The sequence below is a fragment of the Protopterus annectens genome, chromosome 1.part1, assembly GCF_019279795.1.
Source record: "Protopterus annectens isolate FY-2018-M chromosome 1.part1, PAN1.0, whole genome shotgun sequence".
In the NCBI taxonomy this organism is placed as follows: domain Eukaryota; kingdom Metazoa; phylum Chordata; order Ceratodontiformes; family Protopteridae; genus Protopterus; species Protopterus annectens.
In genome coordinates, this window is record NC_056726.1 from 1,398,611,890 (window position 1) to 1,398,633,797 (window position 21,908).

Genomic DNA, 21,908 nt, shown 5'->3' on the forward strand with positions numbered 1-21,908 from the left:
GCATGTATCTTGATGGAGGAATAGGACAGGCCTGTATGTAGAAGCTCTGCCAAGTACTCCAGAATGTTAGCAATATCTATGTTCGACACATCTTTTCCTCTTTCAGTACTCCAAATGACAAACCTTTTCCATTTTCCTGCATAGTTCCTTCTTGTTGAAGGTCTGCGGGCTTCCAGGAGAATGTCTTTAACCCTTTGGGAAAGGTCTGGGTTAGTTGCTGCTATGTGATGTTCCAGGCAGTCAGTTGCAAGGTTTTTAGGTTTGGATGTATGATGTTGTAGTTGTTCTGAGTTAACATCAAAGGTATCAGGGGTATTGACCACATTCTCTCCCGAGACATGCTCCACAGCAATGGGTACCAGTGTTGTCTTGGCCAATTCGGAGCTATCAGGATTATCCTTGGACGTTCCTCTTTGATTTTCAGTAGTACCTTGTGCATCAAGGGAAGAGGTGGGAATGCATATGCTGTCAGGCCTTTCCAGCTGAAGGATAGAGAGTTCACCTTCCATGCAAGTGGGTGGAATGTCCTTGTGCAGAATTTTTTGAGCTGGTGATTGAGTGGGGATGCGAATAGATCTATTTGTGGCATTCCCCATTTCTTTGTGATGGCCTTGAAGATGTCTGGGTGTAGCATCCATTCGTGAGCATCCGAGGTGGTTCTGCTTAACATGTCTGCTAGGGTGTTCTCTTTTCCCGGTACAAATATTGCCTGTAACTGGATGTTGTAGCTGAGAGCCAGATTCCAAAGGTCCAAAGTCATTCTGCATAGGGGGTATGACTGAGTGCCTCCCTGTTTGTTGATGTACCACATGACTGTGGTGTTGTCTGTCCTTATCATCAAATGGCCTTCTTTGAGGAATGGTCTGAATTTTTGGATTGCCAGTTTTACTGCCAGCATTTCTTTTTGGTTTATGTGCAGGTGCAGCTGGTCTTGAGTCCACAATCCTTGTATACATTTGTCCAGCATGTGCGCCCCCCATCCTAGGTCTGAGGCGTCCGTTGTGATGGTTTGGCTTGCTCGAAAGTTGTGGAAGGGTAAGCCTGGGTTTGACTGGCATGCTTGAGCCCACCATAGGAACTCCTGTTTTAGGCATGGGATTACTGGGATTTCTGTTTCTAAGCTGTGCCTGTGCCGAGACCATAAATTCTTTAGGTACCACTGTAGCTTTCTCATATGCAGTCTGGCATGTGGGACCAAGATTATGCATGATGCCATGAAGCCCAAGGCCTGCAGAACTTTTCTTGCTGTTAGTTTGTTCTGCTTTGTTAATGCCAAGAAGTAAAGAGGAAGTTCTTTTTGTTTTTCTGCAGTTAGGAATGCCATCTGTTTTACTGTGTCCAATTCCACGTCCAAGAATGTTCTTGTTTGGGATGGTATCAGCCTTGACTTTTGTAAATTGACTGTGTATCCCAGGGCTTGTAGCAAGTAAATGACCCTTTGTAAATCTGTTGTCAGCTTGCTTTTGTTGTCCGCTTGTAACAGGCAGTCGTCCAGGTATGGATAAATTTGGATTCCCTGTAGTCTGCAGTGAGCGATTACTGATGCCAGGCATTTTGTGAATACTCTGGGCGCAGTAGATAAGCCAAAGGGCAATGCTGAGAATTGATAATGCTCTGATCCTGCAAGAAATCTGAGGTATCTTCTGCAATTTGATCGAATGGGGACGTGCAGGTATGCCTCCTTGAGATCTAGAGTTACCAGCCAACACTCCTTGCCCAGCATGGGAAGAAGTTGCTGTAGGGTCAGCATTTTGAATTTTGGGACAATGATGTATGTGTTTAAGACGGACAGGTCGAGAATAGGTCTCCAACTTTTCTCTTTTCTTGGTACTAGGAAGAGTCTGGAGTAGAATCCTTTGCCCTGGTCTGTTATTGGTACTCTTTCCACAGCTCTCATCTTTGTTAATTTCGCTATCTGCTGTAGAGCTTCTATTTTTTGATTTGGAGGTAGGTTTGGCATTCCTCTTTTACTGGTAAGGTGTGGAAGTGGAACCGTAGCCTTGGTCTATGGTTTGCAAAATCCACTTGTCTTTTGTGATATAGTGCCAATTTTTCGAAAATAAGGCTAACTTTCCGCCTAAAGGTGCTGCTATTTGCTCCCTGGTAGGCGGTGTCAGAGCCAAGTCACTGTGACTGTCCTGTTGCAGTGGCAGTGGTTGTGTCTGTGCCTCGGTTATTGCCTTGCCACTGTCGTCCTCTGTAGGCACCTCCTCTGGATTGATTTCTGCCTCTAGAGCGTCTATTCCTGCCCCTTTGGGATTTTGTGGAGTCTGGAAAGGACCAATTTTTGGCAGGCCAGTTCCTGCTAAACCTTGGGGCTGAACCTGTAAGAAATCTTTAACTGTTTGTACAGATTTTGCCTTTTCTTCCATTTTCTTCATTACTTGCTGGGCAGGTGTACCAAATAGACTGGCCTTATCCATAGGAGCATCTAACAGCTTTGCTTTAACATGATCCGGTAAGACCTGTTCTTTCAACCATGCATGCCTTCTTATCACTGTGCCAGTCATGGCTGATCTAAATGAAGCCTCCAGTGCATCATAGCCACATTTTAAGGAATGGTTACTAACCTGTTGGATGTTATTCACCATTTCTAATACATATTTCTTATCTAAGGATTCATCAGAGGACAGTTTCTTAGTTAACTGATCAAGCATAAACTCTTGGTATTGGATCATATGAAACTGACAGTTTAAAGCTCTAGCTGAGAGAGTAGCAGAGGTGTAAACTTTTTTCCCCCATCTCTCTAAGGACCTGGATTCCCTTTCAGAAGGAATAGGGTTTTTTGCTGTGGTAATGAGTGTCTGGCACCCTGTAAAATCTATCTGGTTTGGCAGGGGCTGGAGGTAAAGAATCAGGAGCAGTGCAAACATCATTAAATGCATCATCCACAACAGGCAGTACAGGAGGTATAGCTAAGGGCCTATGTTGTGGTAAGTGCAGAAAAGTCCTAAGCCTTTTTCTTGAATCTGAGAAATCTTGTCCCTGCCATTGGAATTGTTCTCTCATGGCATGTAAGGTTTCCCCAAAGGAAAATTCCTCTGGTGGAGAGGCAGCTGGAATGGATTCTTCAGCATCGGAATCTTCATAAGTAGAAAAAGGAGCCTCTGGCTGGTCTGTAATGTCTGAGTCATCCGCAGAATCATCAGAGGAGACTGGCTCGGGGGGGCTCTGCTCTAGGTCTCTTTTCTGGGGGCTGAGAGGCCCTGTCTGGGTGAGATTGGGATCCCCTAATTAAGGATATTAAATCTTCTGCCAGAGTAAGCATTTGTGAACTTGAAGTGGGCCTGTGTGAAGGGGGCTTAACAGGCACTGATTTAGCAGATTTGGCTGCTTTAGCCCTGGCAAAGGCCTTAATAGACATGGCTGCAGGAGGCCTAGCAGCACCACGTGCTGGGGTAGAGACATCCAAAGGGATGGTGTCTGATAAATCACTAGGAACCACAGTTGTAGGCAAAATTTCTGAGGCCGATTCAACTAAGGTTGCAGGAGCCTCAGCAGTAGTCATGGATTCGGCTGAAGATTGACCGGTTTTCTCGGTTTCGGCCGAAACCGAGACACTCGCGGCTTGCTTAACCGTGGTTTCGGCTGAAACCGCGGACCACGAGTGTCGGTCTTTTTCTTTGCGTTTTTTAACAATTTGGGTAGTCGGAGGATCCGACGGCATAATGTACGCAAAAACTGAGCCGAAAAACTGTTCAGCAAACTCCGACCGACGCCTAAGCGTTCGTCGGTTGAAGGAAGCACAGGCCGAACAGGCTGCTACGTCGTGGTCTGGGCCTAAGCAAGGCAGACAGTAAGAGTGGAAATCTTTATGAGTTATTTGTTTCCCACAAGTTAAACAGTTATTGACTTTTTCTGACATCGGCTGAGGCAAGAAAGAGTCCCCAACGGGGTACTTAGCTTTTTAGAAGTCTTCGAAGTAGTATTCGGTAGTAGTAATCTCTGGATCTGACCGACCGGCACTTGCGAACAGCTTCTGCTTCGGGTGCCACGCGGCAAGAAAGACTGAGGAAAATGGCGTTGGCTGATGCCTTTATACCTGAAGACCAGCAGAGATGACGTTGGGTGAAGTGCGACATCAGCCGAAGCCGGACCCAGACTTTGGAATCCGGCTGACCGAAGGGCTGCCTGACGACAGGACAACCCATTTGTTATGACTGCAGATGCATCCATGAAGGACATCTAGGATAGTCGAAGTGGTGGGCTCCAAACCTGGAAAGGAGGTCAGAAAAGGATAATCCAGAGGAGTCCTGGGAGAATAGGCCTTGGCTCCAGGAGAGAGGGAGGTCTGCGTGGGTGTGGGAAGACTCCTGGCCGCCAAAAGCTGATCAACCAATCTCACTACATCCACTTCAGAAAGACTTCTGGTTGAATTAACGACATCCACTAAGGAGAATTTGGCCTATCCACAAAAAACTGGGGAGTTGACCCAAAAATGGTTCTGCAGAAGGAGAATACCTTGTTATGGGAGGTACAACTATTTCGAACTTTGGCAACGTATGCTGCGGTAGATGGAGAAGTCGGAACCGAGTGGGAAGTCAATGATGCTGGTGCCGACGAGGTTGTAGGTGCTAACACTGTCAACGTCGGCACTGAAGATGCTCTTGGTGCCGAAGTAGGCAAGATTGGTGAAGAAGCCATCGATATCGATGGGGACCTGACTGTCAGTGCTGAAGGTTGTTTTTCAATCAGTTTTAGAATTACTCTTCGGATCTGAAGACATAGATGGAACCGCCGACTTATGAGATTTTGAGTCCAGTGCCGATGGTGAGGATGGCACCGAGTGGTTTCTCTTTTTCGATTCAGATTTGGAAGACCCTGGCTTAGAGAGGGCTTCTTCAAAGGAGGATTTCAACAATCCTTTTAAAATCAGCTTATTATGCCATTCTACCAAAGTTCAGGCACTGAAACCTTGGCAGATCTTACACACAGTTTCTAAGTGGGGCATACCAAACAATAGAAAAAGGAAAGATGCCCATCTGAACTGGGCATCTTTCTTCCCCAATATTGACACTGTTTGAAGCCTGACATGCCCTTCTGTTTCTCTGCCATTCTGAAGTAATCTCACAAACACACACACACACACACACACACACACACACACACACACACTCTCTCTCTCTCTCTTAACAGACAGAATGAAAGCAAGAAACCTACCAATAGTAGCAAGAAATACCTATAATAGGTAGAGAAAAGAGGAAGATATCAGTGATGGTATCAAAGAGATTACCTTGGAGGTAAAAGCAGAAAAGGGCAACAAGTTACCAACGATGGTAATGCAGAATACTGTTAGGTAAAAAGGATAGAGAAAGATTATATACATACACTCACAGGGTACTATAGGGAGAAAAACCTGCTATCTAACAAAGATAGATTAAGACTTTGACAGAATAAAAAGGTATAAAGAGATAATAAAGGCACTTAGCTGGAGAGTATCGACTGACGTGACTTGTTATCACAGCTGCAAATGAGATCTGAGGTAATGGAGAGAGGGGTGTTGTGGGTAGAGTCTTAGCTCGAGAGTTTTTGGCTGGCACGAGCTACATAACGTCCGAGCCAGCTCCTAGGAGTTGGAACAGAGTTCCATTCGTCAAGAATGAATGAAGATTGACAACATCAGAGGATTTGTTTTGGGTTATGGATTCAATTTATGTGTTGTTTTATGATGTTATTTTGAAAGTTTGTTTCATTTTGTACTATTTAAGAGTGAAGCGCATATTTTTAAGGATTTAAAAGTACATCAGCCAAGTTTTGATAGCACTTAAAGAATTTTGGTTTATGTCCTGAAGTGTTGGTGGGAATGGTGAAGAGTATATAGACTTCAACCCCACATTTTCTGCTATAGTTTCATTACTTGTCAAAATTATCCACTTATTATTAATAATTTGTTTTATGGAAGCTGTATCAACTGTATAAGGAAGCACTAAAGCACTCTTCAATGTGCAACTTTACCTCCTGTATTTACATATATTTCAATTCCTCTATCTAGTACTGACCTAAACAAATCTTTCCAGAGGACGTCAGGCACTTGCCTCTGTGGAATGAATGAGATGACTGGGTACTAGTACTACAGCAATCCAGCAGGTTCTTGCAGAAAAAGGGTGGGGGAGAAATATTTTACAAATCTGGAAAATTAATCTGGAGCACTAGAGTGTTATCAGTTTGTGAAGTACAACTTCTTCAAGTTCAAATGTAGAAGTGGTTATTACTTATTGTTTCTTATGTTGTTTTCAGTACAGATATTTACTAAAAAAAATCAATAAAGTCTTTAAAACTATGCCAGTAAAGTTGATAGAGTCCAAGTGGTAACATTAAAAACAGAAAGGGGAAACAAAAAGGATACCCGTTGTCACTTTGTATTTACACACCAAATATTGTATTGGATGAGTAAAACAGCCTTCCCTTCCCAATGACACAGTAGGGTCTAAAACACCAGCAGAATTCTGAAATTCAAGGAAAAGGTGCAAAGTAATTCTTACACAGTTGGGGGGGGTGCAAAATAGGCTGTTGCCAGCAGTTGATTCATTATGTATGGATATGGAAATGGGCAAAGTAGGTTGGGCAAGCAGTGATTATTTATGTCACACATTTCAAACAGGTGACTGAAAAGTATTAAGTGATTTCAACATGAAATGAGTACTCAGCCTGTTGAAGAGGCCAAGTTACCTTATCTGTTGAAAGAAAAATTACAACAGTCTCAGACTGAGTGGAAAGATGACAAGCTAAACTGAATACAAATAAATCTGAAAAGAAAACACAAGACCCAGCCAAAGACAAGTACCCAACTAGCAGTTAAATATCCTACCAGTTATGACATGGAAAACCATAAGAATAATATCACTTGGCAGAAAAGTGCACTCGTCAAATTAGGTTGCTGCAGTCAGTTCTGCCTTTAAAAAAGACACAGCGGTCCTGGAATCACTTATATTAAGCCAGGAGGTGTAGGGCACAATTCTTCACATGGGAAAAATAGACCTCCCACAGAAAAATAATGCCTATTCAAAAAAAGTACAGTTGTATACACTTACCATAAATGTAGATGTTCGAGTGTATTCACTGTTGCAGTTATCACATTTGGGTTATCTGCTTGCAGCAGCCCTCAGTCGGCCTGATTAACAAAGTCTTGGGCCCTGAGTCGGTTGCTGTCTCATCTTCCATGACATCAGGTCGTCAGGGGTATAAAGCATGCAGCCGACGCCATTACATCAGTTTTTCTTGCCCCAGATGTCAGGTGCCTCCTAATGGGAAACAATTAAATATATTTATATATGTATATATATATATATATATATATATATATATATATATATATATATATATATATATATATATATATATATATATATATATATATATATATATATATATATATATATACACACACATACACAAGGTTATACCACCAACAAAAAAGCAAATACACCAAAAAGCTTTTAAGCATAGTAAAAAGGAATAGAGGTATACCTAAAAGAAGTCAGGGGGCTGGAGAGAGGGTAACCAGGACTGCAACAGTGAATACACTCTACATTCATGGTAAGTGTACATAACTGTACTATGTTCTTCGTGTTTCACTGTTGCAGTCATCACATTTGGGTAGATTCCCAAAGGTAAGGATGGGAGGAGGAATGTAAATAGCATTAGGACCAGGTATAAGGCCCTGCAAGATTGCAGTGGCAAAACCAGCTCTGGATTTAGAGAAAATTGGCAAATGGTAATGCTTGGTGAAAGTATGTACAGAACTCCAGGTAGCAGTTTCTAGGATGTCCCTGGTAGGGACACCTCTGAGAAAGGCTGTAGAGGTAGATGCAGCCCTGGTAGAATGTGGTCTTATCCTCTGTGGGATCGGTTTTCCATGGTACTTATAGCAGAAATTAATGCAATGGCCTACCCATTTAGAAATGGTTTGCTTTGAAATGGCCTTTCCCTCTGCCCCTGCAACAAATGCCACTAGCAGCTGTTCAGATTTCCTGAGAGGTTTAGTCCTGTCCAAGTAATATCTAAGTTGTCTGTGCACATCTAAGGAGTGCAGTATACGTTCCTCTTTCTTCTGTGGATTAGAAAAGAAGGATGGCAAATGAATGGACTGATTAAGAGCCACACTGGATACTACCTTGGGCATGAAGGAGGGATTTGTCCTGAGGGACACTCTGTCTGCATGAAAGATGATGAAACGCTTCACTGCCATAAGGGCCTGTAATTCAGACACCCTTCTTGCTGAAGTGATGGCTAAAAGGAAGGCTGTTTTACAAGAAAGGAATTTCAACTTTGCACTTGCAGCTGGCTGAAAAGGAGGCAGAGTGAGTTTTTCTAATACAAAGTTAAGGTCCCAGGCTGGAGTTGGGGCTCTCCTGGGTGGTCTTAAGTTTTTGGCCCCTCTGAGGAACTGCTTGAGCAGTGGATGAGAGAAGAGGGGTGGTTCTGTGTTGTAATGAGCTGAAATGACTGAGGCATGAATTTTGATGGAGGAAAAGGAAAGGCCCTTGTGAAGCATCTCAGTTAAGTACTGAAGAATCTAAGGTATATTGGGTGCTGCTGTGCTCATCCCCTGAGCTTGGTTCCAGGAACACAATCTTTTCCATTTTTCAGCATAAGATTTTCTAGTACTAGGCCTCCTTGTCTCCAGAATGACATCCAACACTTGTTTACTGAGGGATGGTAACAGTGAGCTCAGGTAATTAGCCAGGCTGCCAGGTTCAAGGTATGAAGCTGAGGGTGCAGAATCTGGCCCTCCTGCTGGGGCAGGTGCCATGCAGCCAGCAGTGACACACTGTGCAAGAGGGGGTACCATTGTTGGTGTGGCCAGTCTGGTGCAACCAGTATCATCCTTGGTTTGTCCTTTTTTACCTTTAGTAGTAACTTGGAAAGAGAGGCAGAGGAGGAAAGGCATAAACTGATAGATTTTTCCAGGTGAAGTACAGGGCATCCAGTTTCCAAGCTTGTTTGTGGGGAGACCTTGTGCAGAATTTGTCCAATTTTTAGTTCTGGGGGGAGGCAAACAGGTCTATATCTGGGTTCCCCATTTGTTTATCAACATGTTGAATGTTTTTGGTTCCAGTTTCCACTCGTGTGGGCCCATGAGATTTCTGCTTAGTTCGTCTGCCAGTGTATTTAGCTTTCCTGGCAGGAACTGAGCCTGTAGGTACACTTGGTAGCTCAACACAGCCATGGCTAGTCTGCAGAGAGGGTATGAGTGGGTTCCCCCTGCTTGTTAATGTACCACATAATAGTGGTGTTGTCCGTCTTTACCATTAATTGTCCTGGAAGAATGTGGTCCTTGAAGGCTGTCAGAGCATTCTGTACAGCTAACATTTCTTTTTGATTGATATGCAGGTGCACTTGAATGGGGTTCCATTTGCCCTGAATGCACTTCCCTGCCAAGTGAGCCCCCCATGCATAGTCTGATGTGTCTATTGTTAGGGTTTGGGCAGCAGGGGGTAGAGTAAATGGCAGTCCCTTGTTTTGGTGGCAGGCCTCTTCCCACCAAAGGAACTCTAACTGTAGGCAAGGTATGATACGAATAATTGCTTCTAGACCCTGAGAATGTTGAAACCATAGGCTTTTTAGATACCATTGTAGTTTCCTCATATGCAGTCTTGCATATGGAATTAGGAGAATGCAGGAGGCCATGAACCCCAAGGCTTGCAGTATTTGTCTTGCAGATAGCAGGGTCTTTGTGGCCATTAGTTAGAAGTAAGCTGTCAAATGAACGTATTTCTCTGCCGTGAGGAAAGCCATCTGGGAAGTTGTGTTCAAGCTTGCTCCCAGGAATACAATTTGTTGGCAGGTTACAAGATGTAATTTCTTTTCATTTATGGTGTACCCTAGAGAAATTTGCACTTTTTGTACCAATGCCAGATGATTCAAAAGTATGTCCTGGCTTTCTGCCTGAATTAGACAATCGGCCAGGTAAGGGTATATTTGAATATTTCTTTGCCTGCAAAATGCAATGACTTGAGCTAGGCACTTTGTGAATACTCTGGGCGCAGTAGATAAGCCAAAGGGCAGTGCAGAGAACTGATAGTGCATGTAGCCTGCTTTGAAGTGTAGATATCTTCTGCAAGATTCCCTGATTGGGATGTGCAGGTAGGCTTTCTTTAAATCCAGTGTTGCCAACCAAGTATCATTGCCTAGCATAGGAAGCAACTGGTGAAGAGTTAGCATTTTGAATTTTGGGATCACCTAAAAAGTGTTTAAGATAGAGAGATCCAGGATAGGACACCAGGAATTGTCTTTTCTGGGCACCAGGAAAAGTCTTAAGTAGAAACCTTGTCCTTTTTCCTCTTCTGGGACAGTTTGAATAGCCCTTATATTTAAGAGAGAAAACTTGCTTTTGAGCCTCTGCCCACTGATTTGGGGGTAGATCTGGCCAACCGTTTGGGGTTGGTAAAGTGTGGAAGTGGAATCTGTATGCTTGGGAAACTATAATTAAAACCCATTTGTCCTGGGTAATGAGTTCCCTGTATTTTGCCTGCAGAAAAATCTTTCCCCCTAAAGGAACAGTCAGTTGAGAAGGGCTTAGACGTTTTAAAATTAAGTCATTGAGATAGTTTACCATAGGGAGGAGTCTTACTACTCCCTGTTTTGGAAGTGGGAGCCCCCCACTGCTTAGTTCTGTGCGTACGTTGGGACTGAAGCCTCGGTGTTCTGCTGGTTCTGGGTTTGGACTGAGGCCTGGAAGAGGCAGGAAAAGACCAATTCTTAGAGGGCCAATGCCTACTAAATTTTGGAGGCTATACTTGCAGGAAATCTTTAACAGTTTGCATAGATTTAGCTTTTCCTCCATCTTTTTGAGAACTTCTTCTGCTTTGTTGCCAAACAAGTGGTCCTGGTTTAAGGGAGCATCCAGCAATTTAACTTTAACATGATCTGGCACAGATTGCTCCTTAAGCCAAGCATGCCTTCTAAGTACAGACCCAGTGACAGCAGCCCTGCAAGATGCCTCTAGTGAATCAAAACCACATTGCAAAGTACGCTTTTCAACTTGTTAAGCAGAATGCATTAAATCCTGTAAATCCTTATTTTCAGCACAGACAGGAATCAACATCATTTTCTGTTTAAGCAATCCAATAATATGCTGTTGATACTTTAACATATGAAACTGGCAGTTTAAAGCCCTAATGGCCAAAGTTGCAGAAGTGTATACCTTCTTACCCCATCTATCCAGCGCCCTGGAATCTCTATCAGAGGGGGTAGGATTTTTGGCAGTAGTAGCCTTAATGCCCTTGCGTCCCTGTGAAATGGTTTCAGGATCCGCAGTAGGATTTTTAAAAAGGAACTTGTGAGAGTCAGGAACTCTGTAATATCTATCTGGTTTTCTGGGAGCAGGAGGTAAGTAGTCTGGGGCCAAGCTAGATTCCGAAAAGGCATCATCAACAATGTCCAGTACAGGCCTGTGTTGAGGTAGGAGTAAGAAATTCCTACGCCTCTTTTTAGAATCAGAGTAATCCTGGCTTTCCCAGTGAAAATGCTCCATAAGAGTATGCAAGGTTTCACCAAAAGAGAGATCCTCTGGAGGGGAAGCAGAGGGAATAGAGTCCTCTGCATCAGAATCCTCATAGGTAGACAAGGGTAAATCCTGGTCATCAGAGGAAACAAAAATTTCAGAATCCTGATCAGAAGAATCATAAGCAAATTCACTCCTAAGTCTCTTAGAGGGGGAAGGTTGGCTTCCTCTGATTAAAGTAATAAGCTCTTCAGCCATTCTTATCATTTGTTTTATAGGCATAGAGGCCTGACCATGCGGTCTGGGTGTCGGTTTTCTAGACATGGTTCGAGTTTTAGGCCTTGAAGAAGAAGATTGCGTCGGTTTAATATGCAAGTCAGTAGGCCTGAATACACCCTCAGAAGCCGGTGCCTGCACAGCGGCTCTGGACCCATCCAAGGTAGAGACATCCGCAGGTTCCACAGTTGAAGTATCTCGCGGCATATCAGACTCTGAATGGGTCTCAGTAGAGGCCTGAGAATCTGAAGTAGTGGGTATTAGGGACTGCGAAAGCGCCTCACTGAGTACCGACGAACTAGTGACTAGCTTAGGAGAAGCGTCGTTGGCAGCTTTGGACCTAGGCGGCCTGTCTTTGTCTTTATCTTTGCGTTTTTTCGGAATGTCGGTAGTCGGGTGGCTTACTGAAGCCATATCTGGGCAATTGAACAGAGTACCAAAATATTTAGAAGTGTAAATATACCGACGACGAATAGTTCATTGTTTAAATAAGACACAAAACCAACGGCGAAGTACGTCATGGTCAGGGCCTAGGCAAGGAATACAGTACGAATGAAAATCTTTGTGAGGTATTTGCTTTCCACAAGAAATACAACTATTAACTTTTACTGACATCGGTTTAGAGCAAGAAAGTTTCCCCAACGGGGTACTTAGCTTTAGTTGAAGACTTCGGTTTTGAAACTCGAAAACCAAAATTTCAGGGGTCGGCCGACCGGTACTTGTAAACTGCTTCTGCTTTGGGCACCGTACGGCAAGAAAGACTGATGTAATGACGTTGGTTGCATGCTTTATACCCCTGCTGACCTGACATCATGAAAGATGAGACAGCAACCGTCTCAGTACCCAAGACTTTGATAATCAGGCCGACTGAGGGCTACTGCAAGCAGATAACCCAAATGTGATGACTGCAACAGTGAAAGACGAAGAACATCAAATCACCTGCTTTCTATTTGTGTTTTCTTTGCTGGGATAATTTTATTAGTATTTTAATTATTTTTTATGCTATAATTCAATTAAAAATATTTTCCAATTTAAACTTAAAAAATGCTTTCACATTCACACATGACTAAGAGTGAAATTTATGAAAAAATACCTCTGAGCCGACTCAGAAATCAAAGCATCACCTGGAGAGAGGAGGGCCTCAGACAGTCAGCAGTTTCCTTCCTTGGAAACAGCATAGGCATTTGCTGCAGCTGGGGTATCATATAGTGCATTGTGGATGGATAAGGCTCCCTCAATTAAACATGTAACTGTCAAGAGTATGAGCACATTGTCAAGTAGTCACATATATGGAAGTGTGGTGTGACAGAAGTTTAACATCACTGCATGCCCAGCTCTCTTGGAAGAATTTTATTTTATTTTCATTTGCTAATTAGAGCAGAATACTGATCCAAGTGGACAATTTTCAGGGCTGTCCTTTTCTTTCATTCAAGTTTACATTTCTTTATAATAAAACAACAACCCTAACCTGGCTACAACATAAAATCTTTTTATTGGCCTACAAGGGATGATAACCTTACCAGAGTTGCACTATTAAGGGTATCTTCTGTAGAAAGAGGCTCCAACTGTCACTAGGAAGATGGCAGAGCATCACCACCACATAATGGTAGGAAGAAATATGCTTATAAAGGAGAAGGAAGAAACATCAGCAATGAAGACAGATGTGCTGAAAATGAATCTATAGATTTTCTTCTTCAGTTACCAGTACTGAAAAGAAACCATCCAAACACTCACTATAAACAGTACAACAAAGCATAGTGAGAAGAATCACAACCATGCAGCCACATGACTACAGAAGAGCCCATATAATAGTTCTTATCTTTTTCTTCTTCTTTTCTGAAATATGAAAACAAAGCCTTCTTCCTTACTTAAAAAACAAACAGGTCAGCTACACCAAACACTGCAGCAATAAAAAAGAAGAAAAATAACAGTTGTGTACACTTACCCTAAATGTAGATGTTCGAGTGTATTCAGTGTTGCAGTCATCACATTTGGGGATATCCCTGCCAGGGTGGCCCTTGGCCAGCCCGAATACCAGAGTCTTAGTATTTCTGCGTCAGTTGCTGTTGCTTCAGGACTGACGTCAGGTCATCAGTTGTATAAAGTAAGGTGGCCGACGCCATTACATCAGTTTTCTTTCCCTAACTGTCAGGAGCCCCCAAGTGGGAGCCAGGTTATGGTGGAAGAACCTCACCAGTAGAAAGTAAATACCAAAAAGTTCCTTGTAAGGAGAGAGAGAGAAAAAAGAGGGGGATGGAGGGACGGTAATAAGGACTGTAACAGTAAATACACTCGAACATCGACATTTATGCTAAGTGTACACAACTTTACTATGTTCTTCGTGTTTCATTGTTGCAGTCATCACATTTGGGTTGATTCATAAAGCTGAGGAAAAGGGTGGAGGCAGTCAAGGAGACTAGGGGCTGACTAGGATGCCCTGCAAGACTGCAGTGGCAAAGCCTGCCCTGGATTTGGAGAAGATTGACAGGTGGTAATGCTTGGTGAAAGTATGATCAGATGTCCAGGTTGCAGCCTCCAGGATGTCCTTGGTGAGGACTCCTCTGAAGCAAGCTGCAGAGGTGGAAGCTGCTCTGGTGGTACAAGTCCTGACCCCCTTAGGGGGAGGTTTTCCGTGTTGCTTGTAACAGAAATGGAAGCAGTGTGCTATCCATTTGGAAATTGTTTGTTTGGAGATGACTTTGCCCTCTGCCCCTGCAGTAAAGCTAACCAGTAATTGATCAGACTTTCTGAATGATTTAGTCCTGTCTAGATAGAATCTGAGCTATCTGTGAACATCTAGAGAGTGCAGGATCCTTTCCCCCTTGTTTCGTGGGTTAGGGAAAAAGATGGGCATATGAATGGATTGATTGAGAGCCACACTGGACACCACTTTGGGCATGAAGGATGGGCTAGTCCTGAGGGAAATACTGTCAGCATGGAAGATGATGAAGGGCTCCACAGCCATGAGTGCTTGTAGCTCGGACACTCTTCTGGCTGAAGTGATGGCCAGCAGAAAAGCTGTCTTCTAAGAGAGATATTTTAACTCTGCTGAAGATGCTGGTTCAAAGGGGGGCAGGGTAAGCTTTTCCAACACAAAGTTAAGGTCCCAAGCTGGGGTAGGTGCTCTTCTGGGTGGCCTCAAGCTGCTAGCCCCTCTTAGGAATTGTTTAATCAGCGGGTGTGAGAAAAGGGGCTGCTCAGTGTGGAAATGAGCAGAGATAGCAGAGACATGAATTTTAACAGAGGAAAAAGAGAGACCACTTTGTAGCAGGTCAGCTAGGTAATCCAGGATGAGAGGTAGGGAGGCCTGTGCCGTATCGGCTCCCTTAGTCTGAATCCAGGTGCAGAACCTTTTCCATTTGTCAGCATAAGACTTTCTAGTGATAGGGCGTCTGGCCTCACGTATAACATCTAGAGCCTGTTTACTGAGGTTGGCAGATTGATCAGTGGTCAGGGAATAAGCCAGGTTGCCAAAATGAGGATCTGCAATTGGGGATGCATGAATTCTCCTTCCCTCTGGGTCAGGAGGGTTGGGGTCTGAGTGAGATGCCATGGTGGCAGTGGGGACAGGCTGTGCAGCAGTGGGTACTAGTGCTGGCGAGGCCAGTCTGGAGCAATAAGAATTGTCCTTGGTTTTTCCTCCCATATTTTGAGCAGTACCCTGGTGATGAGAGGTAGTGGAGGAAATTCATAGACAGATAGACTTGACCCAGGGGAAGGATAGGGCATCCACTTTCCAAGCCATGCTGTGATGTTCCCTGGTGCAGAACATACTGAGCTGATGGTTGGTGTGGGAGGCAAAGAGGCAGACCTTCAGGGTGCCCCATTTCTGAGTTATTAGGGTGAAGGTTCTTTTGTTTAGTTGCCACTTGTGTGGGTCCAGAAGATTTCTGCTTAAGTGGTCTGCTAGAGAGTTTAGAGAACCTGGCAGGAATTGTGCTAACAGATGAAGTTGCATTACAGAGGCTGTGTGCCAAAGGGTTATGGCCAGCCTGCATAGAGGGTAGGAGTGATTCCCTCCCTGCTTGTTGATATACCACATCACAGTGGTGTTGACTGTTTTGATCAGGAGAGCTCCTGGGGAGAGAAGGGGCCTGAAAGCTGTCTGGACAGCTAACATCTCTTTTTGGTTGATGTGCAGATGGATTTGCTGTGGGTTCCATTGGCCCTGTATGCACCTGCCATCCAGGTATGCACCCCTGGCATAGTCTGATGCATCTGTGGTGAGGGTCTAGGCGGTGGCGGGGGGATGGGGTGAGAAAGGTAGTCCCTTGTTGTGGGAGCATGCTGCTGCCCACCAAAGAAAATCTTTCCTTAGACAAGGTATCATTGGTATAAGCATTTCTTGCTGTTGACAGTGTTGACACCAAAGGCTTTTTAGGTACTACTGAAGTTTCCTCACATGCAGTCTGGCATATGGAATGAGTAGAATGCAAGATGCAATGAACCCCAGAGCTTGCAATATTTTCCTTGCAGATAACTGGGGCCTGGTGGCTAGTTGAGAGAAGTAGGCTGTCAGGTAAGTTTGCTTTTCCTGGTGTAGGGAATGCCATCTGGGATACTGTGTCCAGGCTTGCTACCAGGAATATAATCCTTTGGGTGGGTACTAGTTTGGATTTCTTTTCGTTGATAGTGTACCCTAGGAAGGTCAGTAGGGACTATACAAAGGTCAGGTGCTTAAGCAGCTTTTCCTGACTATCTGCCTGAATTAGGCAGTCGTCTAAGTATGGGTAAATTTGGATATTCCTTTGTCTGCAAAAGGTAATGGCGGGAGCCAGACATTTTGTGAAAACTGTGGGAGCAGTAGATAAGCCAAAGGGAAGTGCAGAAAACTGAAAGTGCAGAGATCCTGTCCTGAAACGTAGATATTTCCTGCATGATTCCCTGATAGGAATGTGGAGGTAGGCCTCTTTCATGTCTAGGGTGGCTAGCCAAGCATCCTTGGAGAGCATGGGTAGCAGTTGCTGGAGGGTGCGCATTTTGAATTTTGGTATCACCAGGAAGGTGTTTAGAATGGATAGATCAAGGATGGGGCGCTAGGTGCCCTCTTTTCTGGCTACCAGAAAAAGTCTGGAGTAGAAACCTGCAAGAACGTGCTCTATTGCCCTCATAGAAAGCAGGGAAGGGACTTGCTTTTTCGCCTCTGCCCACTGGTTCAGAGGTAGATCTGGGAACACTTTTTGGGGTTGGAAGAGTGTGTAAAGAAAATTTGTATCCCTGGGACACTATGTTGAAGACCCAGCAGTTGTTGGTAATGGTGGCCCAGGTGCTTGCGTGAAAGGAGAGTTTTCCTTCTAGGGGAAAGTGCAGATGCGGAGGGGGTGGGGGAGGAGAGTCATTGTGAGGTCTTACCATGATGGGGTGGCTTAGAACTCCCTGGTTTGGAAGTGGAGGAAATCCACTGTTTTGATCTCTGCATTCCCTGTGGCTGCTGTCTGGGGCGTCTGCTTCCCCGGGGTATTGGCTGAACTGACCTGGTGGGAGCAGGAAAGGACCAGTGCTTGGAGGGCAATGCCTGCTGAACCTGGGTGGCTGGACCTGTAGGAAATCCTTAACTGTCTGCATAGACTTGGCTTTTTCTTCCATCTTTTTTAAGACCTCCTCTGCCTTAGTGCCAAATAAGTTGTCTTTGTGCAAGGATGCATTCAATAATTTAGATTTAACATGATCTGGCAAGGGCTGTTCCTTAAGCCATGCATGCCTTCTAAGGACAGAACTGGTGACTGCTGCCCTGCAAGAAGCTTCTAGGGTGTCAAAACCACAGTGTAAGGTGTGCTTAGTCACTTGACTTGCAGAATGCATTAACTTTTGTAACTCTTTAGATTCTGCACAAGCAGGAAAGTAAGACACTTTTTGTTTGAGGAGTTCCAGGGTATATTGCTGAAATTTTAGCATATGGAACTGGCAATTTAGTGCCCTGATAGCAAGAGTAGCAGAGGTGTATACTTTTTTACCCCATCTGTCTAGTGCTCGGGAATCCCTATCTGAAGGGATGGGATTCTTAGCAGAGGTTGCTTTAATTCCTTTAGGCCCTTGAGAAATTACCTCAGGGTCAGCAGTAGGATTTTTGAAAAGAAATTTGTGTGAGTCAGGGACTCTGTAATACCTGTCAGGTTTTCTGGGTGCAGGAGGGTGTCAGGAGTCAAACTGGATTCCAAGAAAACATCATCCACAACATTCAGGACTGGGGGAATGGCCAGGGGTCTGTGCTGTGGAAGATCTAAGAATTCTCAGAGAATCTTTTTAGACTGAGGGTAGTCCTGACATTCCCAATGGAAATGCTCCCCTAAGGTATGAAGGGTTTCCCCAAAGGAAAAATCCTTGGGTGGAGAGGCTGAAGGAATGGAATCCTCTGCATCAGAATCCTCATAAGCAGAGAGGGGTTGCCTGTCTTCATATTCAGATGCATCAGTCATCAGACTCCTGTTCAGACAAAACTACTGGGGACAGATCTCTTTTTCTTTTGGAAGAGGTAGCTTGGCTTCCCCTGATCAGCATGATAAGGTCTTCCGCCATTTTAAGCATTTGAGACTGAGGCAAGGAAGCGGGTGCCTGAGATTGAGTCGTCGGTTTCTTGGGTGTGGTTCATACCCTGGGCCTTAGAAACTCAGTAGTCTTCGAAAGAACGGTAGACGCGAAAGAAGTCGTCAGTTTCTGTCGAGAATCGGTAGTGCGAAGTACTTCCTCGGAAGCCGGTGCCTGCTCAGCAGCTCTGGATCCATCCAAGGGAGAGACAACCGCAGGATCCTTAGTCGAAGAAGAGTTTTGCACCAAACCGGACTCCGAAAGGGTCTTCGTAGCAGCCTGCGAATCCACAGAAGCGGGCATCAGGGGCTCAGAAAGCACCTCACTGAGCACCGAAGAACTGACAACTAGCTTAATGGAAGCATTGTCGGTAGGTTTGGACCTGTACAGTCTGTCTCTGTCTTTATCCTTACGTTTTTTTCAGAAGATCTGCTGTTGGATGGCTTGCAGAAGCCATATCAGAATTCGAGGACCGTAAGCGAAAATATCTAGCTACATTAACAGCCTGACGATGTATAGTTCTGCTATTAAACAAAGCACAAAACCGACCGTGAGGGACATCGTGGTCTGGGCCTAAGCAAGTGACGCAGTAAGAATGAAAGTCTATGTGTGGTATTTGCTTTTCACAGGTGAGACAATTGTTAACTTTTTCTGACATCTGTTAGTGCAAGAAAAAAGGATCCCCAACGGGGTACTTAGCTTTAAAAGACTTCAGCTTCAATTCAGAAGACGAAACTCAAGTAGCGACCGACCGGCACTCGTGTGAACTGCTTCTGCTTTGGGCTCATCGGCAAGAAAGACGTCAGTCCTGAAGCGACAGCAACCGACACAGAAATAGTAAGCCTCTGGTATTCGGGCCGGCCGAGGGCTACCCTGGCAGGGATAACCCCAAATGTGATGAATGCAACAGTCAAACACGAAGAACATCTGTGATGAAGTTAAAGTTGAAATTCAAAGATATGTTTATAGCAATATTGATTTTTGATAACCATGTGATATGCCTACCATCTGTAGTACAACTCCCTTCAGGTGGAGGTTTCATTTGGTAAGGGATAGTTGGACTGTTTGATTCTGAGCCATCATCTTCATCATCTTCCTCATTTTCTAGTCTGTTGGCTGAAAATATAAAATAAAATTAATAAAAGTCCTCAACATAACAAGATCACAAATTGTACACAGAAAAAGAGAAGATCCCAAGTTTTGAATCAAAATGCTATCCTATGCTGCTGCTCCTTGCTAATAAATAATACCATACCACTTATTTACATTTTAGCATTCGTTTGGTACAGAATCTAACTTCTGCTCTCCAGTACAACAGATGGTAACAAGTCTCTAAAATGGTGTTCAGAATACTTATTTATACATATAGTTCACAAGCCTCTAGAATGCAAATCAGCTAGTACAGAATCTTCAGACTATTTTGTAAATTAGGTCACTGAGTTTACTTTATATGTTGTCCTATGCCTTTGTGGCATAACATATGAAAACAGAAGTGTTGTGATACCTTTTACTGGGCCAAACCTGGTTTCACAATGCAGCTGTACAAGCTCCCAGTCTAACAATAATTCTCTATATTACGTTACAGACTGGTAATGCATTCTGAAAATGCGTTATTATTAACACAGGTTTACATAACAGTATCAAATATGTTTAACCTTGTACTGTGTTACTTACACAATGGTATAATACAATTTATCTTGATTAGAAGTAGCAGCATTACTAACAGCAATAGCAGTAGCACATGACTACCTTACTTCACATATTATTGCCATACTGTGCTCTCCCAACAGTATTAAGCAAACATCATCTCAACCTATATATCAGTGCCCCTGTTTTCCCAACAGCATCTCCTAATCTATTATCGCCCCTGCTAGATCACCCGATCCTATAATCCAGAATATTCCCAGTACGAAATTTCCTTTTCCTCTATGGAATTTGGTCTGTTGACCTTTGGTTACATTCGGGCCATGACCAGAATGTGACAGAAGCAGACCATGCATCATCCTGAAGAATACAGTAGCAGCTGTTTTGCAGCCAGCCAGGAAGATCAGATTTCCTTTTGCTGTTTATATTCTGAATCATGTAGTACATTTGGAATTCATATTGTGAGCCTTTCAGACAGATCATAGCTACTCGATCCCAGTGACTACAAGAAAATAATGTTTTACTTTCCATTTTCTCCTCTGTGATGCCCAAGAACAGCATCATACATTTTCAGTCAGAGCAAAGCTCCTCCCTTCTGTAGGGCAAATCAGCACTCGCATGTGAAAAATCTGTCAGTCAAACAAATAAAGGCTGTGATGGAACTGATTTCTCTTACGGTCTTTGCAGACTTAACAGGGGGTAGGACACACACATACACACACACACACACACACACACACACACACACACACACACACACACACACACACACACACACACACACACACACACACGCACACGCACACATGCACACAAACACGCACATTACTGCAATGGAATCAGGAAGGAACATTACTAAAATGGAATCAGGAAGGAACATTTCATAGTCTAAGCTGTCATATAATCCTACGTTCAAAATTCACAATGAATAAGTGCCTTCTTTAAGGGCTAGCCACCAAACAATTGACTTGGGTAGGGTCTCACCATCAAAAACCTTTACAAACAGTACAGTCTTGGCCGGGCATTATTCATGCTGCTTAGATTACCTGAAGTTACACCATCATTACCACCAAGACAGGTGGAATATCGTGGCAGGTTCCTATTACAAGAGGCTATGAAACTCAAGTGCTATACCTTAGTTCACTGACATACAGGGATAAAGCCTTGAGTACAACCTAAATGATGTGAGTTTGGATAACAGCTGATGTTTTGGAACAACCAAGCAAGGAAAAGTGGGAGTGGGAGGCTGATGCTAACTCACCCAAACTGAGGATGAGAATGGCATTTCTGCTCACTAGCTGCATTTTGTAAACAAAGAGTGGATGCTCACCACCAACAGTGATGTAGCACATATTGGGGAAATGGAAAGTACAGTTTTGTACCTACCATAAATGTAGATGTTCGAGTGTATACCCTGCTACAGTCATCACACTTGGGTTATCCTGCCATCAGGTGGTCCCGCAGTCGGCACAAATTCCAAAGTCTTGGTCCGGCGTTGGTTGCTGTCGCTTCTTCCCTGACGTCAGAGCGCCAGGGGTATATCGGCGGCATCCAACGCCATTTTCTTCAGTTTTTCTTGCCCCAGATGTCAGGTGCCCCAAATAGTTAGGCAAACGATATATATATATATATATATATATATATATATATATATATATATACATACACATATACATATACATATAGCTATATGGAAAAAATAAAACAAAACCCTTAGGCACAAGCAAATACACCACAGAGGTAGTATAGAATAGAGTGGTAGAGATAAGTTCAGCTAGTTTAGAGGGGATGGAGGAAGGACATCCTGGACTGCAGCAGGGTATACACTCCAACATCTACATTTATGGTAGGTACAAAACTGTACTATGTTCATCGTGTTACCCTGCTGCAGTCATCACACTTGGGTAGAATCCCAAAGCTAAGGATGGGCGGTGGAGTCAAACAGAGTTAGAGGAGGATAGAAGGCCCTGCAAAACTGCAGTGGCGAAGCCAGCTCTAGTCTTAGAGTAAAGTGGTA

The 21,908-nt window shown here is 43.9% G+C and overlaps 1 protein-coding gene across 1 annotated transcript in view; it reads right to left on the reverse strand.

Annotated features, from left to right (window-relative positions):
- Positions 1-21,908, reverse strand: part of GREB1 (growth regulating estrogen receptor binding 1) — a 3,935,532-nt gene that overhangs the window by 2,872,557 nt on the left and 1,041,067 nt on the right. Inside the window, exon 3 of the mRNA XM_044082225.1 lies at positions 19,253-19,363. Within this exon, the coding sequence (XP_043938160.1) occupies positions 19,253-19,363 (111 nt within the window). The remainder of the gene's footprint in view (positions 1-19,252; positions 19,364-21,908) is intronic.